Below are 26,158 nucleotides of genomic sequence, written 5' to 3'. Positions count from 1 at the left end.
GGTCAATGAATTAAACTGCATCGGATCTGCTAATGGCCCATGAATAATGACACACACAACCAGACACAAGCTAGCCTTTGAGTCATCTACCACTAACTACACTCTGTGAACCTGACTGCTTTGGCACATTTTATTTGCCAGGCCGTCCCACCCAAATGGTCTACATTTCACAAATATGGCTACTGGTGTGCTATGGCAATTGCATCAAAAGCTTTACTTAAGTGAAGTAAATTACATTTGCTGCTTTTCCCTTGTTCACAGAGTGAAACATTTCAACACACAGAAGACAACAGGGGCAGTTCAAGGGCAAAGACTGCCCTTGATGCCACTGTGGGCCAACCACAAAGGTAAACCACCTTTTCTTTACACATCTAGGAACACATTCTATAAGGACTTGATCCATATGACTATGGGAAAGTTGAGCAGTCTGTACCTCTCTGGCTCGTCGTCTTTGCCTTTTTGGAAGAGGGTCACAACATTCACCTTTTCCTGTCTCTGAGGACCTTCTCTAACTGCCATGACTTTACAAAGATGGAATCAGCTCGTTCCCTTGGAAGCATATTATCCTGTCTTGTGGAATGGTATTATGTTCAGCTTACTATGTTTTTGTTTTTGAATACAACAACAAAAACAACAGCAACACATTGATCTGGCAAATGTGAATATCAGAACTGGAAGATTTTACTACAGTTTTAATGTGCTACTTACCTATTTTTAAACCTAGCTTGGTAAGAGGGGGGAAAAAAGGACCTTACTATCTAGTTTGAAATTAAGTTTTCAGGACAGCTTTAAATTACAGAATGGTTTTAATTACAAAGGAATCTATTATTACATTTATTATATCAGAGCGAGAACCTCTGTATGATAGAGACAGAAAGCGAACTATACCTTCAAACCAGCGCAATAACTTTCTCTCGATGAGAAGACCCTGTTCAAGACTCCCAAGATGAAATATGCACCATGCCCCAGTCTATGCTCCCATGTTCCAAGACAAACTTACAAGCTTTTTATTCACAGAGAAAAAGTAGAAGGGAACATGCCTCCTACCTATTTATGTGTCCAATTGCAGTGTTAATAGTAACTCTTGGACTGTTCTCATCTGGCCTCAACACATAGGGTGGAAATACATCATCATCATCAACAATGGGTTCAGTTTCGGTTTCACCAGCATCAACAGATTTTGAGCATTTGTTTCTCAGGATCTTAACATTTCAAGAACAGAATATGATGAGAGATGTTTCATTTAAAACATACTATGATAAATTTAACAAAAACAGGCACATTCCTCTGACCACATACCTTCTCAATTGCTTTGTATGTCTTAAGATCTTCTTCAAAACTTTTAATTTTGTCTGTATCTGCTAACATTATGTAATTGGAAATTGGTGCTCTAGCTCTTCCTTTTGACTGAACATAAGAACGGTATTCTGTGGGCAAATCAAAACGCACCACCAAGTTGCATTTTGGTATGTCAACACCCTCTTCTACAATACTAGTAGCAATAAGTAGGTTGGTCTCATGTGCTCGAAATTTTCTTAGAACCTGCAGAAGGAATGAAGATGAATTTGAGATTAATCTGACACTTGACTGTGTCACCCACTTCCTCAAAAGCTAGTACAAAGAGAATTGATCAGACATTCAAAAAATTTGTCTAAGTATGCAGATACAAAGCCACTATAAGAAGTATTTTCAGAACCACAGCAAGACCATTTTGTCATAATAGTCAGATTTCTAGGAATCATATCTGATATTTACCTGAAATTACACAAGTCTAATGAGATACTGCAGACACTAGCAACAGAGAAGAAACCACCTTTTTTTTTAGTGTTGTTTTTTTAATTAGAGCATAACAAAATGCTGCTTTCAGGAGAGCATTTTTTTTCAATCAATTATTTCTGAGGTTGAAACATCCACTTCGGAGGCAAAAAAAACACATTCTAGAGTTGTTACTTCTCATATTTACATTGTTTAGTAAACATTAAGGATTTTTGTTTTGAGGTGGAAAAAAGGAGGGTCAGAAAAAGCATAAAAAATATTTTCCACAACACTACCAGTTGTGTTGTTACATTAGAAATTCTAGAAAGGAAACAAATATTTTAAGAAAACTAAAGAGCAAAATATGGTTGTACCATGTTAATAAAGATTCCCAAAAATGAAAAGTTTATGTTTTAAATTTGTTATTGAATAGGTGCCAAGAATATTCACTGATTTTAAAGTTTTGTACATGTGGCATATGATCAGCTAACCTTCATTAGTGGATTAAACCCATACATTATGACATTTTTAAAGGCTTTATGTTCTGGGTGACAGATGTGTCTTTTTGCACCCCTTTCATGCATGTAAGTTTACTTATATATATATGTATGTGTATGTGTGTTTGTTTTTAATCAGATCTATTAGGCATGATTAGCTTCATTACTTATATGACACATTTTTTTCTTTTAAATACATTCACTATTCAACTCCTGATCTACTACACTTCAGGAGTTTTACTACATTAAGTTTTTTTTTTGTTTTTTTTTTTTTCTTTTTTTAAACTGTGCATTTAAGTTAACGTTCTTTATTTAACAGTATTCTCTCCTCACCATATAAAAGGGCAAATTTATACAAGTACACAATGATTTCAGAAGGCTACTAGATGACAGTATCATCACAAAAGCTAGAAAGTTGACAAGCCAGCTGGGGTATGAGGGAAGAATGTACTTGTCTTCGAAATACTTTACATGCATGTCAGGTCAAAATCATGAGTTCTACATTTATATAATTTAGAGATTTACAAAACTCACTTTTAGCAAAAATAAACATAAAAGCAACTTAATAATTGTTAAAAATGCCAGGAACCTTGACTTTCTGTACAGTATTACTGTACCACTATTAACCCAACGGAGAACAATTAGATGACTGATGATCTCACAAGACAGGAGCATAATTTTACATGAAGTTTTAATTTGTTTGTACGATGTGACACAGCAATTTATCTAAACATCTGTTATTTTTATGAAAAACATCTGTATTTCAAATTAGTATGCATATTTGTTACACCATGGGTATTCCCTGAACTTCCAGTGACTGTGCCCAGACTCTGTCTGTTAAAAAAAAAAAGTTCTGAAGGTACTGCTAGTTTCAATTATTTTTCTTGAAGTTACCTCTTCCTGTTTTCTGAATTCTACTTCCATCTGCTTGTTACGAGGCTGATTCTTGCCAATGCCATGTCCAGTTATAAAATTGCTACTGATGTAAGCCAGTTCTGGATCTTGTTTACCAGCTTCTTTTATCAACCTAAAAATATTACATGTGTTTTTAGAAGTCACAAACCAAAAAATGGAAGACAATCTTTTGTTTACAATAACTATGTTAAAAAAAAAAAGAAGTGGAAACATGAAAAGTATGCATCTTGCTAGCACATAAACTAGCCTTAGATTTCTTTAAAAAGACTAATTTCTAGTGAAAACCTCTACAATAATAGTAAGACAGACCACGTACAAAGCATGCGACTGCATGCATCACATACATTTTAGACTTATCATGGTAAAACCTGTTGTTAAAAACTGGTATTTTTAAACCAAGCTACTACTCTAAAGCTTCCTGTTGTTACTAAACCCTATTCATTACATTTTAGTGAATTTCATTCTCTGTAAATGACTAACTGTAGCAGAAAGACCTTTAACTGCTCCCTCAAAAAGTGTGTTTCCTCAACATAAGGTGTTCATTCAGCTTATTCCCCTACATCTTTCTTTAGCTTATAAAAGCAGAAAAAGCTGACCAAGGCAATGCTTTGATTTCACAGACAAGCTAGAAGATTGTTTGTATAAATAAAGTTCTGAATCTAGAATGAGGCATTTGTGGATTTAAGAGCATAATTACCTTGTGCAATCAAAGTAATTGCTTATGCTGTAGCATCCTTAGTTGATCTGTTTTCAGCATGGACAGAATCTGGGATTTCTCAACCATAGCAGACTTATGAGCAGCAGAGCCAATAGAATCAAGGGGTCATATACAAAAAATTACACCTCTTGCATGTTTCACTAGAGCCATCCCAGTACCAGTTTTCTCATATCACAGCCATCTGTCCATCACCTGGTCCTCCTCACGTGTAAGGACAACCTGCCTTCATACACCTCCAACAGCAATCCAACTTCCTCACACTTACACCTTGAGCAGCTCTCACAGAAGAGGCTGGGTGTTGTGCTAGGCCCCTGCTACATACCTAGCCCAGCTAGCTGCTGTCAAACCAGACAGAAAATAGCAAAGTTCTCCTGCTCTCTCTCCCACTGGAATACTGCTCAAGTCACCAATTTTAATGAAGTTTATATGAACATAAAGCATTTTGGAGGCTTCCTTCCTTTGTACTCTGTTCAAACTAGAACGGTCAGGGAGAATAAGCAAAAAAATGGAAAAGCAGCAAACAGTTTGCTATCCTTATAGAAACAGACAGCACAAGGACATTGGTGTATTAGACTGAGTCCAGACGAGGGCCACAAAGATGAGCAACAGGTTGGAGCATCTCTCCAACAGGCTGAGGGAGTTGGGGTTATTCAGCCTGGAGAAGAGAAGGCTCTGGGGAGACCTTACAGCGTTCTCCCAGTAATGTAGAGCGCCCTTTAGGGGGCTGCAGGAGAGCTGAGGAAGTACTAATTGTCAGGGAGTGCAGTAATAGGACAAGGTGGAATGGCTTTAAACTAGAAGAGGGAAGATTTAGATTAGCTATTAGGAAGAAATTCTTCGCTCAGAAGGTGGTGAGGTAATAGCACAGGTAGCCTAGAGAAGCTGTGGATGCCCCATCCCTGCAGGTGTTCGAGGCCAGGCTGGATGGGGCGTGGGGTACAGCAGGGGATTGGAATGAGATGATCTTTAAGGTCCCTTCCAACCCAAACTATTCTGTGATTCTCTTGTACTAGACTAAATGCTCTTTTAGCTGAACAGATTCCCATTTCTATATACAGCCTAGGCTCTAGAGAGAGACATTCTAAGAAATTAAGAGTAATAATGGGAACAAAGCCTTATTTTTGTTTTATTTCTCTATGTGGCATTTCTGCCAAGCTGTATAGCTTCAATTTGAGCATCTATCTAGTAAGCATTCCAAACATTCCTACTGTGTCTCACTCATTACAGAAATGGACAAAAATTAAAAGCAACTGAATAAACATGTCACTGTGCACAGCTTTGGAAAGTTCTTGAGAAACATTTAATACTTTAACATTGTGGTCAAAAAGAAAATTAAGTAGTGATAGCTAGTAGATATTGTTTTCCAAACAGACCCAAATTTCTGCTTTCAGACCCTTCTCTAGGGAAGTTGTGAGCCACTGCAATGAAAACAGACGGACATGGGGCCTCAAAAAATGATTTCAGCTTCCTCTAAGCTCCATTTCAGATCAGGAATGAACTGTATAGACCAAACAAAACAGTAAATGAGCCACTTCATCAGTTGTGTATAGTAATAACAACAAAAAAAAAGTTGTTTGGGGGCAGGACATGGGTTGGTTTTGTTTGCTTTTGTTTTTCCCCTCTCTAGTCTGTAGCATTTACAATGTAAGCAGTGGCTGCTGCTAAAGATCTCTAAAGAAAGATTAGCCCTAATTACTGTGTCAGAGGAAAACCCTACCCCTTTCTTCCACAAAGTCCAACACAGGCTACAAGTGTTGCCTTTCCCCATTCATCATGAACTACGGACTTCATAAACCAGGATTATAGTCTTGAAGTTTTACTGTAGAGATTTAAAAAAAATAATGATACTACTACTTTAAGTTTTTTCTGATCCACAGTGGATTATTGGAAGCTTGAGTGACTTTAATATACTAATTCAAAAGTTTGTGACTTCCTTATTCAGGAAACAGTATTTCTACCTCTATGTACAGTATCAACATAGCTGCAATAAGCTCAAGGGTGCTGATCTTCCAGGAATTTTTGAGACCAGGTGTACATGAGGTACAGGAGCATTTTGAAGTTATGTTAGCTAACTTTCTGGATAAAAATAACTGGATAAAAAGATGCATACAGTTTGATTTTTTGCTGCCCATAGCCTATATTAAAAGAGGCTTAAAGATGTCAGATAGACCTATTATAGATAGACCTATTGGGTCTAGATATCATTCTCTGTTGGTTTCAATAGTAGTTAGCATATATTATAGTACATAAGTCACAGTCTACAAGAACAGACAGCAGAAAAAAAGTATTTCGACCTCATTCATAATTTAAAAGAAAAATAAAATTTCACATTTCCATTCACTCCCTGTAGGGTAGTGAAATATTCATTCCAACTCAACAAAAAAAGTTATCAGGATCTATTAAAGTTATTTGTTCAAGACTTAATAAGAGAACACTGTCATTTCTCTGAATGGCTTAATTTGCATTATATAGCATATTTATGTAAACATAGTTAAGAGTGCAGAAAAGCAAACAAAAAAGGTGAAGTTCACAAAAAACACATAGGCAGGTCTGCAGATCAATGACTATATTATATAATACAAACTATTCAGTCAGGCAAAAGGTAACAACAGGAGGGTCAGATTCAGAGGTATCCAGAACTTAATAAACAGATTGCACAGGACATTTAGCACTCTATTAAAACCCTCCCTCCCCTCCCCACCAAAATCAAGATGCAAATAAATCACATGTCACTCAGTTTGTGGCAAAAGGCATTTAAGAATTTTAAATATTATGTGTAACTATCATGGATCACATTCAGGAATAAGAACTGATAAGGAACGAGAGTACTGCAAAGTGTATCTTGGCAAATATTCCACGGTTCATATTTTTCTTATTGCATACTGTAAGAAAGTACTTAGTGTTTTACTGAATAGGCGTTTTTATAAACACCAACTGTTAAAGTAGTACTGGTAAATCTTAAGATATATTTGTGTAAGGGCAAATTTGATTTCTGCAGACTGGATCATATAATAATGTGATTTAGTAAGGTAATGGTAAAATTTCCAGAACTATTGCACTCGGTAGGCTAAAGGAATTTCCAGCATCCATTGCAAATATAAATTAGAAGACCTATTAGTGCAAGTCAGTATATGTCTATTTTGCAGTTAAGGTACAGTGTTTCACCTTCTAAACAAATCAAATTACAAACCAAGATCCAAAACGAGCCCTTGGGTATAATTTTCAAAAACATTTGGCCCTTCCCATCCACCCCATATACACAACCTGTTTTTTTTTTTTTTTTTTTGTTATTCTTTCTTTACATAGATCCAGTATTGTCTCCTAACAGTATTGTCTCCTAAACCAACTGTAAATGAAGTTCTAAAAATACAAGATATACAATATCCTACATATTCACAATACTAACATCCATGTGCTGGCAGCTGAGTGTGTTTTTTTAATTATTTTTTTTTTAAATAAAGAAGATTTACCTATTTAGAACAACTGCTGTGTATCTTCTTTCCACAAAAATAATTCCACATAAAATATTAGTAAAAGGAGATGGGAAATTAGTCTCTGGCTTCTCTTTCTCCTCAATTTCTTCATCCTCATCATCATCTTCAGAATCACTCCAAGACACATAATTATCCTGATTCCTATTGTTATACCATTCAACGCTTTCAAACTGCTGCCGTTCATATGGTTTGTATTTGCGCAAGATTTCAAGCAGCTTTATTACTTTTGGGGTTACAAATTTCAGGTCAAGTGAGGCAGGTGAGAAGTGCTCTTCACAGAGTGCATGTATTTTCCTTAGGAAAGTGTCTGTAAACAATAAAAATTTCCTGTGCAGCTCCTCTTGTTCATGTTTGATATACTTCTGTAGCTCTCTCACCATCATCCCAGCTACCTTATCTGCACACCAGGGTCCCAGAACAACCAACACAGCTCGACAGTCTGACAATATCTACAACAAATGAATTCAAATATCAGTTTAAAGAATACATTCATGAATTATTGATGTAAGACTGGGATCTTGTTTCTCATATAGCACAATCTTTGTAAGGATTATTATACCTATTCTATCACAAAAATATTTAAAATTGGCTTCTGTCATTTAGACAACCTTGGGAACTTTGGTTCTAAGTCACAACTAAACTTTCAAATTCTGACATTTCTGAATCCCAAAAATAATTTAAATAATATTTTGCAGTTTGGTGAAATTGTTATTTGAAATTTACCTTAAGATAATTATGTTAAAAAGGAGAATACTTCTTGAGGCACCTCAATAAACAAAGCAGAAAGAATTATCCCTTATGTTAAACATGGAACTAATAACAAAGTAAATGTTTTAGTAGGCTTTTTTTTTTTTCATTAGTGATACACTTCCTAAGCTTTCAAAAGTATCTGAGCAGGAAGTTGCATTAGGTTAATCTTACTAAGTCTCACCTCTCAAAGGAAAAAATTAGGGGTATGTACGTGGGGGCCCAATAGGAAAAACAGAGGGAACTCTACACTACTCAGAGAAAAAAGCATAGACTCTTAAGTACCATCAACATCTTATGTGATGGCAAGGTTATTCCTCCCACAGAGTCAAGTGATCAAACACTAAACAAGGAAATACAGAAATGAGTTACAAACAATACTAATGATATACACGTCCTGTTACAACAGAAACATCTCAAAATAGTCACGATAGTAGTTTTCAGTTGTTCTTTCTTAATCCCTCTTCCTTAATTCTGTGGAGAAATATAGAGCAAGATTTCTTTACACTATCTTCCCTAACATTTGTTAGCTGTGGGACTTGAAGGCATTTTTTTTTCTAAACAAATTGCAACTGCATACAGAGACTTGATTCTCCCCACAACCAAGACAAAAGGACATCACAGGTGAAAAACATTTCTTTTTCTTAATATGGGTGCCTCCATCTTCTTGTAGAGATGCTGGATCAGCAAACAAGCACAGAGGGCTACATGCACCAGAAGCATAGTTAATCCACTCCTCTGGACTACATAAATCCTTGGGATCACACCCAGCTGCCAGTATTCCTTATGCATTTTACCCCATTGCATTTTAAGTTTAGCACAAAAGTAACCAGGACTTCCTCACGCAATTGTGAGGGACTGAAAAGTAGAAATATAGACTGCCTTACTTATCATCCTTCTCTCTGGTGCAAATAATCTTTTTTATCTGGACACTGCCAGAGTGTTGGTTCTCTAGAAATGTTTAAGGAAACTCTCTTCATCCCAAAGTATTTCAGAAATACAATTGTCAACTTCCTCATAGATTGATATAAAAATACAACTCACTTCTAACTTCTTGTCATATAGACTTAAGTACTTACACAGTTCTACCTCAGGAGGCAATTTCAAAGCCAAAGGAAAAAAAGGGTGCTTCAACCTCAGACAGGAACCTCAGACAGATCCCTGCTCAACAAATGCTCACCATGCCTTCTGTATTCTACTCTGCCATCCTGCATGACCACACATGGGCAAACACGTAGAAAGGTAGGGGCAAGTTTCAGGTTGAAATTCCATTCCACTAATTCAACACTGTTCTAAAATAAATTGTGGAAATTGTAGGGCTATGGTTGGAATTTTTGCCTCTACTCTTACTTTATTATCTTGTAATACAACTACACACAGCTTTTCCTAATGTTCCCTGAGGCATTACTTCCTCTTCTGTACTGAATTATTCAAAGGTTATTGGAGATCATAAAGATGTCAAATTCTTGACTTCAGAAATAGGGGTGCAGAATATTTTTCTGCCTTAAGCTAATTCGCATACAAGGTTCTCAAACTAGATGAAGTTCTGATCTAGGAATTGATGATTGACATTTAAGCCCCAATCATTACCTGCACTGGAATACAAAAATAACAAGTCTTTTTGCTTAGATATGCTAGGCTGACTTAGAAAGTTTCAGTTAGCTTAGAAAGTTTCAGTAACATAACATATACTGCAAAGAAAAACAGTAGTATGATTTCCATTCCCAGTTTACCACGCAAGTTATGTCCTTACCTGTTTTGAAATTAATGTAGAATCTCTTTCCTTTGAATGCACAGATATGTTGCAGTCATTTAGAAAATGAAGCGCTTCATCCAATTCCTTTAATAATCTTCCATACAACCCACTTTTGTCAGTATATGGTCCACAGTCTACAACAATCTCACATGGCTGAGAAGTATATCTTAATTGAGGGCAAAGATCAAGTTATTTCAGCCTGTTAAAGTTACATGGCAAATAGCAAGGGCAATATATAGTATAGTCAAGACTATACTACAATGACTAGAGTCAATGACTCAATGACTAGAGTTGCACAGTTAAATATATATAAAAAAGTATAATTATAAAAAGTAAAAAAAACACCACCACAAATACTAAACTACTTTGTTCTGAAATAGTATTCTTTCTCACATACTTCCTTAAAAAAAAAAAAAAAAAAAGGATGATATCACTATCTACACTTCAAATATCTGAAAATTTATGGCAAAGCAAATTGAATCTACTTGACCACCATCTTCACTTCTAGTATTCCAAAGCATACTCTTTTGATATACCAAACAAATAAAATACAGATAGCATAGATTTAGGTCTGTATGCAGTTACACAAGTAAAGTATTTACTCTTCTTGAATGTCACAAAAACAAGTGAGAAATTCATAAAAGCAAATGGTTCACACAGGTTCAGAAAAATACGTTCAAGAAAAACAAAGAACACAAAGCAACTGTTCCAGAACATCTTTTTGATATTATCTGAAACTTAGTTCATACAAAACAGTACAGCTGCTGCAAGAAAATGTATGATTTATTAATTGTTTCACATTAACTTTCCTCCACAGCAAACAATCACATTATCTTTATTTAAAAAAAGAAAATTCACAGCATTTTATAGTCTGTAAAAAACACAGTGGAAAACACTCACTTGCTTTACTATTCCAGTAGTGTTTTTACTGTTTTCCTCTTATCTCCCTCTGGCTTTCATTACCATCTAAACCCAGAGTAGTCATTTAAAACAACAAAAAAATCCACGCAACTTCTCTGGCATCTTGTATTGTGGATGTTGCAACGTTTTTCTCAATGAAATAGCAACATTACAGCATATGCTGAACATAAACCAGCTACTCCAAACATAAGACAGCGAGTTTTACAACAAAAAGTGTTATGGAATGATTTTTATTTTTGTCTTTTTTTTTCCCCAACATAATATGTTGGAACATTAAATCAAAGTACTCTTTGTACTTAACCTTAAAGAAAGATGTACTTCAACACTGGTTACTCAAAAAGCCATTTTATATGTTTATCTTCTTGTCCATATCCCATACGGACGTAATGGCACCAGATACACACACCTTTCTTAAGGTTTTAACTAGAAAATAACTCTACTGATTTATTCCTTATTAAACGAAAATGCAGTTGTGAATTAAACAGCTATAATTGTACAGCAACATACCTGTCTAAGACCACCAAATCAGTTGCAGTTTCAGCATTGCTCTTTAGTATTTTCTCCAGTTTCTGGATCTTCTCCTCTAACTCAGCAGGATCACATTTCCCATTTAAAATGGAAGCTGTTAATCCCAGGATTCGAGGACATGATGGGTAATTCTCACAGATCTGTAAATTAAACCAGAATGAAATACCTTTGGACAGTTGTTTCCACCATCCTGCAAGCCTGCTATCAAACTACCAGTCAAGAAGCTTAATAGGAAATTAGTATTTGAATAATGAGTATTGGACAGGGAAACAAACACCCAACAAGTATTTTCTACTCTATTGCCTGGAATTTAACCTATAGAACTAAAGAATATTTAACAGCTATCAAGTTTAAAGATAAATATTTACTTGGTGGAAATATACAGAGAAATAGACTGTTAGCATTGCACAGGATATCCCTGCCGCATTTACAACAGACATGCACATCATAATACTTACACACCATGAAAAAAATAAAGTATTATCTAAGAAATAAAGTACACATGGTTTGTGGTCAAACTTGAAGAAAGATCTGGAAAGACATCTGTTATAAAGGTTAACCATATTATATAAACCAAATACCACACAGAGACAGCAATATTCCAAAAAAGCTCTACAAACATATTCAGAAATCACTATTTTAAAAATAAACTTATTAGTACAGCCCATTTCCAAACACTCCCCCTCAAATATTTTAACCAATTAATTTAGAAAATGTATTTAATTCCATACTTTTTTTTTTTATGTTAATGCCAGGTTTTTCTTTAATCACCGCTATAAAATATCATAAACACACTATTTTTCTGTCTCATAACATCAGTGAAGCGTTAATTCATTACAGTAAATTTACAATTCCACAACATGCTAAAATATGGTTCCATTGATAAAATGGAACTATAAAATACGTTTCCTTAAATAGCAAAAGCTGGCTTAAATGTTTCCCACTTCTCCAACTCTTCCACCACACTCATTCTCCTCAACAAAACATCAGAATGTTCATGCAGGGGAAACCGACCTTCATAATTTCACGGTATGGGTGGTCCTGGATTGCAAGATGGCACTCATCAAACACCAGAAGATTAATATTTGACAGGGATAAATATTCATTTCTCAGAACAGTCAAAGCAACATGACATGTCATAACCAGAACCTAGATAAAAGGGGGAAAAAGTGTTAGTAAAAAAAAAAAAGAAGTAGTAAAAAAAAGACTCTGAGGTCAAAGTGAAATGGAAAAGCTCTTCTGCAGGTCTTGCTATACAGTATTACCAAATGTGAATGCCATTTATTCATCTACCTATATCCCCTTAGTGCATGGGAGAACAAAACATTACGTAGTTGAGAAAGTAATCTATCTAAAGGTTTTATACACATCTCCAGTCACATGCCTAGAAAAAAACAATTACAATAAATAAATAATATTAACACCAGCAAGACTACACAGAACAAATGTCACTGAATTCAGTGTCCCTAATCTGCCAGAACCTCATGTCCACAGCAAGAAAAATACTTCTCCCTAAACTGATAACCACATGCTCATGCAGCAAAAATTAACAAAATTGTCACGGAAGTGGTAAAGACTGCAGTGGGATTAATGACGGCAACAGAAGATCTTTAGAAGGCCAACCTTAAATTCAAAATTATCATTCAAAAGTAAATCTAAACACTTTAAAAATTGCATCCTGCCCTCTAGCACGAAAACTTCTGTAGAAAGTTAGAAAGATTATTTGCAATTTAAAGAGGGCATCATTTAGGCATCACCATTAAGTAAGTTTTAACAGTACAGAGGGCTGTGTTAGGTCAAAAAACAGAGGCAGGGCATATATATAGGTTGCATACAAATTAAGACTAATTAATCTTTTTTCTCATACTCTGGAGTTCTGAACTCATTATTTGACAATGTCTCTGCCAATACAAGTACTACAATTAGGCCCTAATAACAAATCCTATTATTGAGTACTGGAGTAATTGGTAAGAAAATTTACCAAATGAGCTAACAGAATAATTTTAGCTCTTCTGAAGAACTTCAAGTTTATTTTAGATTTCTTAAAAAAACTCTTTTAACTAAAACTGTTGGAGTTAGAAAATAATAAGAGTTCTTCCAAGTAGTGTAGAACACTACTGAATAATTCATTGCTGCTACATTTTCATGCTATAATCAGCAAGAACTGTCCAGTAGAGTATCTCAAATTTCTCAGTTTAGGCTTCATGGATTTTATTAGCAGTACACACATATTAAGACCATCTCTTAGTTTCAAGACTTAGGTTACAGAAATCAGCATACAATTATAGCAAATAATATTTGAGTTTCTTGATAAAATTATGTACTATTTTTATGCTAACATTGAACCACCTACAAAAATATTACTATATTACTACTAAACGCAATGATTTTCCATCTAAAAAGAGAACTATACAGAAACCCAAAAAGAAAGAAGTAAAAAGCATAACAAAAAGATAAATGTTCCGATCCCTGATGACCATTTAATTTTAATATCTTTATTTATTACTTAATATTTATACATATTTTAATGGCATTTAAAGTACAACCTGCACATTAAAAATTTCTTCTGCAATCATCATCATGAACCACCAGGTAGGGAGACTGGAAACAAAGGATTAAGAGGACAGGTTTTTAAAACAACCTGACTACCTTCTTTATATGTTTTGCTTTAAAATTGATATACAAATCTCACCAACGTGTTAAATTTCTTTTAGAACCATTAATGTATAATTGGAAAGAAACCATCAATTCTCATCAAGCCTAACTTATTGTAGACTCTGCTTATATTTGTAGTTTATACTTAATACATTACCTGATGCTTAGAGAATTCCTGACTCCATTTCTCTTTTGTCCATGATTCAGTTACCTCTAAACTTGAATACTCTCCCACTTTAAGATCTGAATGTGTCCTGACAGCTGACACTTGTTGAGCAACTTGATTTGCTTAAAAGAAAGAGACAAAAAACCCTCAGTCACACAAAAATTAATGTATGAAAAAACCTTTAAGATGTTTGCTCTATTACTAGCACCATATTTCATAATGTGATCTTTGTTAGGTTAGCTGCATGGCAACTACCTCCATGTAAAACTACAGTAAGGAAACAAATTGCTAATTAAACTGCACTTCAGATTTTATGCCTTGATTTTAAAGCAGAAAACAGGAGACGTAAAAGATAAAGAGTTGGTATCAAGAGTATGATAGGCAACAAGTGAAAGGTATCAATCACATTCTTTAGTCAGTATCCTTACTGCTAAGGACTTCATGCAGAAGTTTCTCCCAACTCTGCTTTCACACAGCTTCCCTTAAGGAGTATCCCCTGACAGTAACATTAGCACATTTGGGAACTTTGTATACTTCTCTTCTTACCTGAGTTGACCAAGAACACAGTTCTTCTTCCATTTTTGTTGAAATCTCCCCTGATCTGATAGGACAGCTCTTTAGTGAGTAGTACTGCAATAAAAGTCTTCCCTGAGCCAGTGTTTAAACAGACTATTGTATTATGATCCAAAGCTGCTTCAAGCAGTTCAACCTAAATTAAAAAATAATATTATTTGCAGCAATGCAGTGAAAAGGCTGACAAAAAACAACACAAGAGGTAAATAAACTACAGACAGGCCAATGTTACCTCTTAGAGCCCTTTCTCCCAGTGCCACAGAATTAAGAGTGTCCTCATTAGTGACATAGTCCTGCTTCTAAAACTAAATTCCTCTAGTATCATTATTTATTCATGTTCTAAATACCTTTCTAACTATAGCTTTTTAAGAGATGACTATGTTACTAGACATACTGTCTGAAACAACAAGCTAGTGCTTTTAAATCTAATTATATACATCGATTAAGTCAAATATGCAAGTATGTTAGCTCACTGTGATATAACCTTTTCAGTAATACCAGCCAAATGCTAGCTTTCAGGCACCTCTGCAGGGCACAAAGAGAACTGAAATTCCAGAAATCAGAAATAGCTTTCTGTAGCAAACTGAAAATCAGAGTGCCCTGACAGCATTTCTGACATTACTGAAGTGTTTTGACACATATGCGAATCAAAATCTGTATTTACTATGGAGAAGACAGAAGGAGACATGACTTTATGTATATAATCACAGTGTACAATCTCGTGCATCTTGCAGAGAGCAGAGCAGGAGAATATTCAGCTTAAAAGTCTGGTTTATTAGAGCAAACTGGTAAGAGGAAACAGGATTATTACAAAAGCAGAATGCAGCCAAGGTAAGGAAACAGAGACACAATTAGCTCCCGATAGGTGGAGCTGTAAGAGACATATGCCTAGGCTGTGTCCAACACTAGTTTCTCCAGCTGCTCTAGTTCCTTCTCTATTGAACTGATGGATTTAATTTTACTAATATATTAATGTCAGGAAAAAAAAAAGTATTATCACTAGTACCTGATATTTTCTTGGCGTGTAAATGTTATCATGAATTGCTTCTTGTTGCCATGGTAGTCCAAAAAAAGGACCCATTGGGGAGGAAGCAGGGGTCATGAGCTGCAGTCCCGCCATGCTGAGGGATTGCAAAGCAGGGCTTTTCATTCATTCATCCAGTGTTTCTTTCATTGCATTTTTGTTCCAGCACAGCCTACTATGAGAAGAAAGAGAAACAATATTAGATAGTCACAATATAAAGCAAAACCAAAACAAAATCTAAAAAATAATATAAAACTTTATTCTTATTTCACTTCCAGTAAGCAGTAAGTCTCGTTATTTTCAGCAGAACATTTCAATTTCAAACTTGGAGACTTTCTTCATTTAAAGATGTGTATTTATCAAATAAATTCAAAAGGAGCTGCACTTCATGGGTCAAAGTTCGTTCTAGACACTTGGATTTGTACCTTTCTGAATGAAGTTCTATTTGTGTTCTGACACCCCCCCCCCTTTTAAAATTTATTGATTAACAAAGAAATAAAGCTGTTCTAGCTTTGCGTCATGAAAGAAAATAAATAGATTTTCGATACCATAGGTACTAAGTAAGTCTACCGCATTTTCCATTTTTCTTTCTGTGCAAGAAGTCCTATGACCAGTCAAAACTTTACATACACATACATGCACGCAACATGGACTTTACTTTAATCAAAGGAAAATGAACAGAAGCTTCAAAAGAGCCTGTTTTCAAACAGTTAACCTAACCAGAATCTGTTGAAGAGCTGATGGCAATTTAACAAATGATTGCTGATGATGCTGATAAGAACTAATGGATAATTGCTCCCTTATCAGGTTAACCATAAGTTTCCAGAAAGATACTCTAATTAATAGACAATCCATTCACAACTACACACCAGAAAATACTACCCCTACTAAAGGGAAACCCTTCATCACTGAAGGCTTTTAGGAATGTTTGCTTTTAGGAATGTTTGATAACTGTCAGGAAAATCAAGGTATAAATCAATTCTACCTTTCCCAGGGAGACTGAATAGACAAGGCATGAAGGTGTACCATAGAGCTATTTACTATAATACATACATACTGCATCAACTCTGATGAACTTTTTGAACTCCTCCCCCCCACCTTCAAAGCAGATACATATCCTATTCTGAATTCATTTTATGCCCCCCCCCCTTTTTTTTTTTTTGGGGGGGGGGGGGGGGGGGGGGAGTAGGGGGGACGAGACACGGGACTGATGCTAAAACTACCCCAGCTTCAAATTTAATACTTAAAAACATATGAGAAAAAGCTAATTAACACCCTATTGTATAGAAATGTCCTTGCTATTCTGTACAACAGGAAAAATAATTTTTGCAACTGTTGTACTAGGAAAGAATATTTGCAATTCTGAGACAAGTGTGTAACAGAAAACACTGACCTCTGAAGGTTATGAGAAATAATTACTTTGAAAGACTATAAATAAAGCAGTCCAAGTAAGAAGAAAAGTATTCATTTCTCTTTGTATTAAGACAAAGTTTTCTTTTATTTACAACAGAGTGTAAGCTCTTCATTGTATATTCATATTTCCAAGTTAAATATTACAATTTAGACCATGTCTAGACACTGACTTGTACATGTATTCTAATGTAACTAACATTAAGTAACTATGAGAAGCTCTGATGAGATCAGACTGATTCAGTCTAGGTTCCATCTCCCGTATATCTTGTAAGACAAAAAGAAGGCATTACATTGAATTATATGATTACTCCTCTTGGACATTTATGCAGAAGTAATGCCACTTTACAAAAAATAGTCAGAGACAAAGCTTTGTTTCAATTTATTTTTATTTTTTTTTCCCCAAAGGGGCAGGAGAAGCCTGAAGGACAGTGTGGTTAAGTTGAAGTAACACTGCTGCACTCCATTATAAAGAACTATTTCTGTTTTAAAGGCAGTCAGAAAGAAATGCTTAGTGAAAAACAGGGTGAACTTAACTTTAGTCTTTGGCTCAGGAATCAATGCACTTCCCTCTCTATCAAAAAAGTATTTATTTCTTTAGAGCATTCTCTAACTGATTTTTCCAGTTGCTTTTGAATGAATCTCCAAACTCAATCAAATCTTGTGATTACTTCTCATTTACTTTTTCAGTCCTGTAACCTAAGTTATGTTTTCAGCCTGGGTCTTTCAGATTCTCTAAATGGAAAAGAACAGATCAATACAACATTGCTTTATTTGGTTGCAAATAAAAAACCAACATAGGTTACACACATTGTAAATTCAGAAATACATTATTATTCATTTCAGTTGTAATACAAGAAGAGTCCTGGAGATTTTAAAGTTGTTTTTATAGATTTCAGGCTGTATACGAGAACGTGCAGGTTCAGTTCTAATTACTGGACTAGTCATCTCATACAGTCTGCAAATCCATTAAGACCAAAAGAGTGTTTGGTTCACTCCCTTTGGAGCCAGTGGCTTCATGTATGGCCGCTCCTTCACTGAAGTTTCCACAGCTCTGTGCCATATAAGTCAAGTAGCAGGAGATGTGTGTATGTGCTACAGTTGCATGTAGTAAAAGATGATCATCCTTGACATTCTGATGTCCTAAGCATTTACACATCAAATGTACTGATGTTAATCAATATGGAATTAATCAGATTATATCAGTCAGGTGGCAAGGACTCTTGTGCAATACACAATCTTCCCCAGCTACTGGTAGAAAGCACCTGGAAACTCCGGGCACTGCTAACATAGAAGCAGTTTCTGTATGAAGTAACAGCTAATGCGCATGAGTTGGGGGGGACTAGTGGAAAGTTCTCCCCCTCTCAAGGTAATAAATGAGCTTATCCTTTAATGTATCTGGCTTATCTTTTTTATATTCAAACGAATAACATGTTATTTGGTAACAGAAAAAAAATCCTTTGAAGAATGCAGAGGTCTTTCTGATGACATTTCATTGAAATGGCCTCAGGCACTTTTCTCTACTTCCACAAAGTAACTCATGTAGAAACAATTTCTATTTGCTTTTCAGTTTTAAAACAAGACCTGGTAACAGTCATAATTGTTCAAGGCTGGAATGGACCAGGATTTTATTTATTTTTTTTTTAATTTTTGCTAAGGTGACTTGCCCATCATTTTCATACCTAAGCTCAGCCACTTTGGTCTTATACAGCATTTAGGATCAGCTATGTCTCCTTTTTGTTTGCTATTCCACCTATTTTGTATTTCTTTTCCAAACCATAAATACAACCTCGGGAACAAACAAATTAAACATTAAAAGATTAAAAATTAAATATGTTTGAGAAGTCTTTTAGTAAAACAAACTTAGGATCTTTAGGATCTAATATTCACAAAGAAGCTTATCTCCTTTTCAACATACTACTCCATGACAATGATAGCAGGATAGCTATCCCACTGCAAGGAGCAGAGATTCATACTTAAATGCAGCTCCAGATTGATCCTGCAAACCATTGCCTTGCTCCTGGGAAATATTGTACACTGTAAACTAGTTTTGTTTCTTACATAGCTTCATGAAAGACCTGCCCTAAAATACAATCATCTCATCGAGATCAAAAAGCATTCTCATTAAAAACCATGCAATTTTTTGAAGTGCAAAGGAAGAAGTATGTATGCATTAGTAACTTAAAACAGTGTTTTCTTCTGCAGTTAATCATACTATTACTACCCTATAATCTGACCCCTCAAAAAGCAGGATTTAGCTATCATGAACTGTGTTATTAATTAGCAAAATAATAGAGTGAAGCTCTCATGAGGTAGAGCACACTTGAAACAGCTTTGATTCCCACCCACTGTATGGTTACTCAGGTAAGAAGAAAGAAGTCCACCTCCGTAAACCACCAATGCTACTTCCTGGTGTGTTGAACAGTTTCCTAGTTCTGGCCTTCATTTTTATTATTTGTATTGGAAGTATATAAGATCTGACAAGACCAATGTCAATGTTATTATGGGAATAGGCCATAATAATGAAGTAATTATATCATTATAAGTCTCTATTTCAATAGCAAGGAAAAATATCAAGTTCTTCAATAAAAGAAAAGCAGTGCAAGACCATCTAGAAATAAGAAGGGGAAAAACACATCTACTTGAAGAACAGGTTTTAAATTGGAAACAGTTGAGATATAAGTACATATGTTCAGAATTTGTGGACAGAAGTTAACCGAGCCCTGAAACTAGCTAAAAGGGAAGCAGGAAAATAAAACAGTCCTGCTCTGCCAGTATAAGTAACAAAGATATCCACAAAGATGTTCTATCTTTACCAACTGTGTTATTTGGATATTGATACAGCAAGAAACTAAGAACTTGCTGAAGTCAAATTTAAAGGGAAAAATACAGGAAACAGAAGTTCTGCTTCATGAGGTTCTAGACTAGGCTATAAAAACTGGACAAAAGCAGCATAGTGTCCAGCCATATCTGTTCTTAGAAAATAAATACTGAAAGGTCCAATTTTTTGGCCACAAGTCTTGGTAGTTTAACAGCAAAACCCACAACTTGATATCCTCACTTTCATGTGTGTTTACGTGAACACACAATGAGCTGTAAACTTCAAATAAGATTAGCCCAGTGTTCTACCTTTTAAAGAAATGTATTTCAAAAAGGCACAAGGTTGGGAATGAACATTTAAAAGCAGCTTCTTCCAGGCTAGGATGATCCTGGAACACAAGTATAGGTTTTTCAGTCACAGGACCATACCCAAGTTGAAGCAGTCCTTTGGTGCACAAGAAAACTTCCAGTTTTACTGCACTAAGGAATACAAGCCAAACCAAGTAGGGCGCTTACCTGAAATAGGACATACTGGATCTAGCCCTGCTCCAAGGACTGTTTAGAACATTTATAGAATAACACCGAAGTAAACAGGGAAGAGACCGGAGCCACTGGGATTCATCTTTCAGGGTTTTAACCACAAGTTGCATGCCTATTAAGTGTTAGATTTATAACAACTTCATACAAAACTACACCTCCCTCCTATTCACAAAAAATTATTACTGCCAAATACAGCATATTTCCTCTGCCTTCAAGACCTCTAGCCTTGATGTCTGAATTTCTACCTGACACAGTCTTAACAATAAAATAAATATTTCTGATGCCGTAGGTTTTCATCTTTGCCTACAAGTTTTTGATTTATTATCTAAAAACACTGTCAGCATTGGAAGAAAAAACAGATTAACCTCTGATAGGAAGAGATGAAATAACACTTACTTGAGAGTAAATAAACCATAACCCATACAACAAATAGGAACAGAAACTTGCTGCTTGTATATTCTCTCCCATGAACACTTAAGAGTGCGATGTTAAGACTCTTTTTTCAACAAATTACACATCTGAGTGCTACATGAAACATGAATTTGTTAAAAGATCTACAGAAAATTCTTTCCTGGTAATGGATGAATAAAAAGAAATTTGTAAAATATTAAGAATACAAAATACAGAGTCAAAGATCAATGTAAATGTTAATTTTAAAATATGGAAAATATTCAGTTAACACTAAAAAGTTTGTTATAGTGACTTTTTTATACTGTAAGCTCTCTCCAGTAAGAATTATTTTGCTCAAGTGGAGGTGAACATACGAGATTCTTCTGTTATTTCGTTTCTAAATCAGGATCAGAAACTTTCCTAAGTTTCTGAAGGTTTCTGAAGGACATCGTTTGGCCCAGATATTTAAGTACGGAAACACTGTCAAACAGTATAATTAAAGAGCATGAATCAGAAATCCCTGTTATTGCTTGTTATCTTTAACATATTTCAACACATACAGGGAAGCTGCACAAAACATTCCTTATCAATTATCCTTCAGAGACCTTCACCAGATGCACTAACAGTTTTTGTGGTCCTACAATATTTTTAAAAATAAAAATTTGGATCTATTCACTTTCAAAACATACAAACAGAATGCATAAATGCTTACAAAGCTTAAGTATACCTCCAAAAGCCAACTTCCCTGGTTTCCCTAGTACAATCAGTATTCACTGTGAACATTCATCTTGAACTAGATTTTATTTGTTATATTTTTATGATATAAAATCAGCCTTACACTACAACCAGAACATTGGTCATTAACAGCAAGGCAAGGGAGCCAAAGGCTGCTTTTTGTTGTTCAGAAAACTTTAATTGGAGAACCTAGGAAAATGAAAATTACACTGAGGCTCCACATTTGAATGAGCTGCTTCTGAAGCACTTCTACATGCAACACGATATAGTTAGCAGCTGGAATGCCTGCCAGACTCCTACTGAACTTCTGACAATAGAAGAGAAATGGAGTATAACATGACACTTAGCAGATTCAGATAAATGCACAACCCCTGAAGTCCTTCAAGTGTTCAGTCACTGGTACGTGCAAACCTGGATTTGAGGCAAATGTGTAATAAACGCTTTCTGTTGCAATTAGCCCAGCTCTATCAACAAAGCCAACAGGACACAGTTCACACCAACAAACTTATGCTGCTGTACACTGTAACAGACCCTAAAGCAATAGGATTATACCTTGATATATCAGCATAGCATACATGGGCTGCAAGGTATTTGCCAGTACAGAAATAAAATGAGAAAATGAAAATGTATCTGTTTTCTAGCATATTGCTACTGACACAAGTATACGAGGCATTCAGAATAACAGTTTAAAAAGGAGACAGTTCTCCTGTAACACATACAGACATGCAGCCAGATACTAGGACAAACTATTTCATCTTTTAAAAAGATGCATACAAATCCCAGTGCAACCGGCCTATCTATGCAGTTCATTAATCAGGGGTGCAGAACTGCTGAGATGCAGATTTCTCGTTTCACCCCCTTAACACAGAGGGCAAGAGATAAAACTTGAAGAACACAGCATTTAAATACAAGGCAAGGGGAGGTGAGGACAGGTGAAATTAGGTACATGTATGCCCTCTCTATGACATCAAACCACATATCTTTTTTTTTTCATATACACAACTTTAATAAGATAGTCTCTCCCCTGTTTTTGCTCAACTATAACCCAAACTGTAGCATACTGTTGAGAGTAAGACCAAAACTAGTTACCTGCAATCTACTTTCCTCAGTAAGTTTTTATCTCCTAAAACATATAAACTTAATTCTAATTCCAACACTTTGCCTCTTCCCCCTGCCTCTTCCCCCTATTTCCTCTCTATTTCATTTACACAACCATATTTCAGTGTAAACCCACAACTGAATGTTAAACAATAACCACTTTAAAAATACATTTCCAATCATATCTGGTTTTACAGAAAATATCAAGGCACGTGTTGCGTAGCAAACACCTTTCTTTATGCCATTGCTTTACCTAACCATCCACAGATAACATAATGTAGGTATTTTCATCATTCTTTCCAAAGAAAGTCAACGTAAGTTTCTATATCCACACGCACAGCAGTCACTTAATGGTCCTGAAGGAGCTTTAAATATAAACCAGGAGAATATACCTAAGCGGTGCACAAAAATCTGTTTCTCCCATACCACAAACTTACCGTTTTAATTTCTGCAGCCTCTGTGCTTATGCTTTCCAAACTGCATTTTGACATCATGATATCAGCTTGTAGGTTAATCACATAATTTGCAAACTTCGGCTCTTAAAAAGAAGAACAAAAAATCCCTCTGAAGTATAAAAATGATTTGAAAAGGGAACTACAATACCAGGGTTAATTGTGGAAATTCATTTGCTTATAAATATTATAAACGTGTCAGTGCTACACTAAAATAGTTCATTTCTCTTGGCCAGTTAAAGTCCATCTTGTGCATGATTTTATTTTAGTAGTAGAAACACAAAATTAAAGTGATTTAAATGCTAATTTTTGATAGCTTAAATACGCAAGGAAAGCATAATTCCCTAATCCTACTTAACAGGTTACTATGATTAATATTAATAATTGTTTCATATGAAAAATATAGGAGTATGTTTTAAACTATTTTTTCAAATGTAATGTGTTTTCCATACACAAATACTTTCATTTCACTTAAGTTAAACATAAAAAACGGAATTCAGATTTTTTTAGTTTCAATTTGAAGCCACAATACAGTAAATTAATAAAAAAGCAGCAACAATTTCTAGGAATTAGAACATGTATATTTAAATAAAAGTAGTATTTTGCAATTAATAAATTTCAAATTGTATAAGAACACATTTAGCTATACACGTAAAATCAGCAGTAATTCATGACAACTTCATAGATACATTAGCAACTTTGTAAAACTTAAAACACAAAACATAGTATATCTAAACAGATTTACAATATTCTCAAAGCTCTAAAGCACAAAATTTATATGAGATATTCACCTAAAGTATTAGTTTTCCCAGACCTAGAGAGACGCTGAAGTCAAATTTTTTTAATCAATACTGAAAACTTAAATGCAAAATGAATCTTGATGAAAATTTCTACTCCAATCAGTTCCATATAGTTAACGAGAAGGACACTCCCAAGATTACTTCAGTATGTTCATTTTTACCTCAAATGCTGATGCTGAGCTTTTCCAGAGTTTCCAAGCCTGTAATTTTGTTTCACCCTAGGTAACCTAAAAGGCAATATAAAAAGAGAGCATTTTAACATGAACTGCCATAAAAATCAATTGTGCCATGTGGTAGTCTGCTTTCTTGCATTTTAATATTTAGCTCTGTAGCAACAGCACATGGTCCTTCAAAATCTAATTATCATATGTCCTTTTTTGGCTAGGGATACAGACAGACAGCATCTGAAAGCCATAAGTGCTCAGGAGATATTTGCATATATTCTGTTTTATCTGCTAAAGTAATTGCTAGCTGAGTACTAGATTTACAATTTTCTTCCCCTGTGCTCCCTCCACAGGAGTTTCACCTAATACTGTGATGAGGTCTTAAAGCAATTTATCAGCTGACAGTTTTGAAAAAGCTTAAAGAATATGCACTTCTTTTGAGAAAGCCAAATAAACAATTTTTGCTTTATTTTAGAACAAGAATGTGTAGGGAGTGCAAAGAAGAAAATCTGGTGAGTACTGTGTTAATGTATAAAATAGACCAATACAAATCTCACTGCCAGGGATACTTTTCAAGTTCACGTTTGCATCACACACACATCTTTTCCTGCACAAAATACAGAAAATTATTGTTAGGAAGTCGTGAGTAGAACTTAAATTGATTGTAATATGTTCCTGTTATGTCTAGATTATTCATCTATTCACCGCCGCCAAAACATGAACCAGAATACGTATTGCACTGAACCAGAAAATAGCCTAACAACAGAAAACTGTCACTTCTGCAAGAAAAATACAGAAATAAACCACAGTTTATATTGTTTCTTCCTGCTTCTCTTGCAACTACAGCATTTAGTTACCCTTCCACATAACAAACACGAAGTCTCAATTATTTGTCAGCAGAGCTAATGCCATGTATTGCTTCACACAAACACACTTTATTCTGTAATCACAGATGGCAAGCAAAAAGCAAACAAATTGGTAGGTAAGATTTGGGAGAACCAAAGAAGTGTGTAGTTCTCCACCAAGCCCAACAATTTCCTTTGGCACATCCGAGCTGTAAACCAGAAGACTGCAGCCTTAATCGATTGGCAGGCAGGAATTACAGTAGGCCCTTTTAATGCTGAAGCTAACATATAACCAGACAGGCCACATTCCTGAGATGCAGTCAAGTTCTCCTACAAAACAGCAAACTTCTATGCCATTAGCATCTAAATGGTGCTGGTGCACCCGCCCAGACAAAAGCCTGGTGCAGCAGCCAGCCGGGCCTGCAGGCCCAAGGCCTGTGCAGCTTGCCAGTGATCCCAGCCCAACAAGGGACGAAGACAGGGCTTACCCCAGTAAATAACAAAACAGCCAGCTTTGATTGCCTACAAAAAAATCAGAGCCCAATCCGATGTAACTTCTTCAACCACAGAATACATGTATGCAATATAATTTATATAATTTTACTCTACACTGGCTGTAAGTCTTGTTAAAAAAGCAGAGGAGAAAAAGGCAAAGTGACTTTTTAAATAACACTGATACCACTAAAAACAGAAGACATTCTAGAAAACTCGAACAGTAACAATTTTTGAGAGCTCAATATTCACATATTTTATCTAAAGGTAGAAGGTAAGCATTCCATAACAGCTGGTTATTTTGGCTAATTAGGCATACTGCAAACACACCAAATAATCAAAGTATAAAGCAGCAACATGGAAAAAAAATCAGGTCCTATAAAGATGTCAAGAAAAGCATCCAAGTGACACAAGTTACTCCTGCAGATCTCCGATGCCCTGGCAATCTGCAAGTGACCACAAGTCTCTGCCAAACTCAGCCAAGACCTTCAAGTATGTAGGCTATTTGCTACTCCAGAAAAGACAAGTAAACAAATGTATCATGGAGTACATAGAGGAATATATCAACAGGTTTGGTTTTTGTTTTTTTTCATACTGTGGTTTTATAATTCAGTATTTGTAAATTATCTTGATGTGATACCTAACTGTTGCTATTTAAAAAAA

At 35.3% G+C, this 26,158-nt stretch overlaps 1 protein-coding gene across 1 annotated transcript in view; it reads right to left on the bottom strand.

Moving 5' to 3' along the window:
• Window positions 1–26,158, bottom strand: part of DICER1 (dicer 1, ribonuclease III) — a 69,128-nt gene that overhangs the window by 27,243 nt on the left and 15,727 nt on the right. Inside the window, exons 2-13 of the mRNA XM_068682863.1 lie at window positions 24,156–24,221; window positions 23,180–23,280; window positions 15,732–15,924; window positions 14,699–14,861; window positions 14,144–14,274; window positions 12,346–12,480; window positions 11,311–11,471; window positions 9,880–10,048; window positions 7,356–7,828; window positions 3,147–3,279; window positions 1,300–1,542; window positions 1,048–1,202 (exon numbers count right to left, since the gene is read on the bottom strand). Coding sequence (XP_068538964.1) covers window positions 1,048–1,202; window positions 1,300–1,542; window positions 3,147–3,279; window positions 7,356–7,828; window positions 9,880–10,048; window positions 11,311–11,471; window positions 12,346–12,480; window positions 14,144–14,274; window positions 14,699–14,861; window positions 15,732–15,875 — 1,907 coding nt within the window. The 5' untranslated portion in view covers window positions 15,876–15,924; window positions 23,180–23,280; window positions 24,156–24,221. The remainder of the gene's footprint in view (window positions 1–1,047; window positions 1,203–1,299; window positions 1,543–3,146; window positions 3,280–7,355; window positions 7,829–9,879; window positions 10,049–11,310; window positions 11,472–12,345; window positions 12,481–14,143; window positions 14,275–14,698; window positions 14,862–15,731; window positions 15,925–23,179; window positions 23,281–24,155; window positions 24,222–26,158) is intronic.

The sequence above is a fragment of the Anas acuta genome, chromosome 5 (assembly GCF_963932015.1).
Source record: "Anas acuta chromosome 5, bAnaAcu1.1, whole genome shotgun sequence".
NCBI lineage: Eukaryota > Metazoa > Chordata > Aves > Anseriformes > Anatidae > Anas > Anas acuta.
The sequence above is the reverse complement of the archived record's forward strand: the minus strand, read 5'-3'. Positions and strand labels throughout refer to the sequence as shown.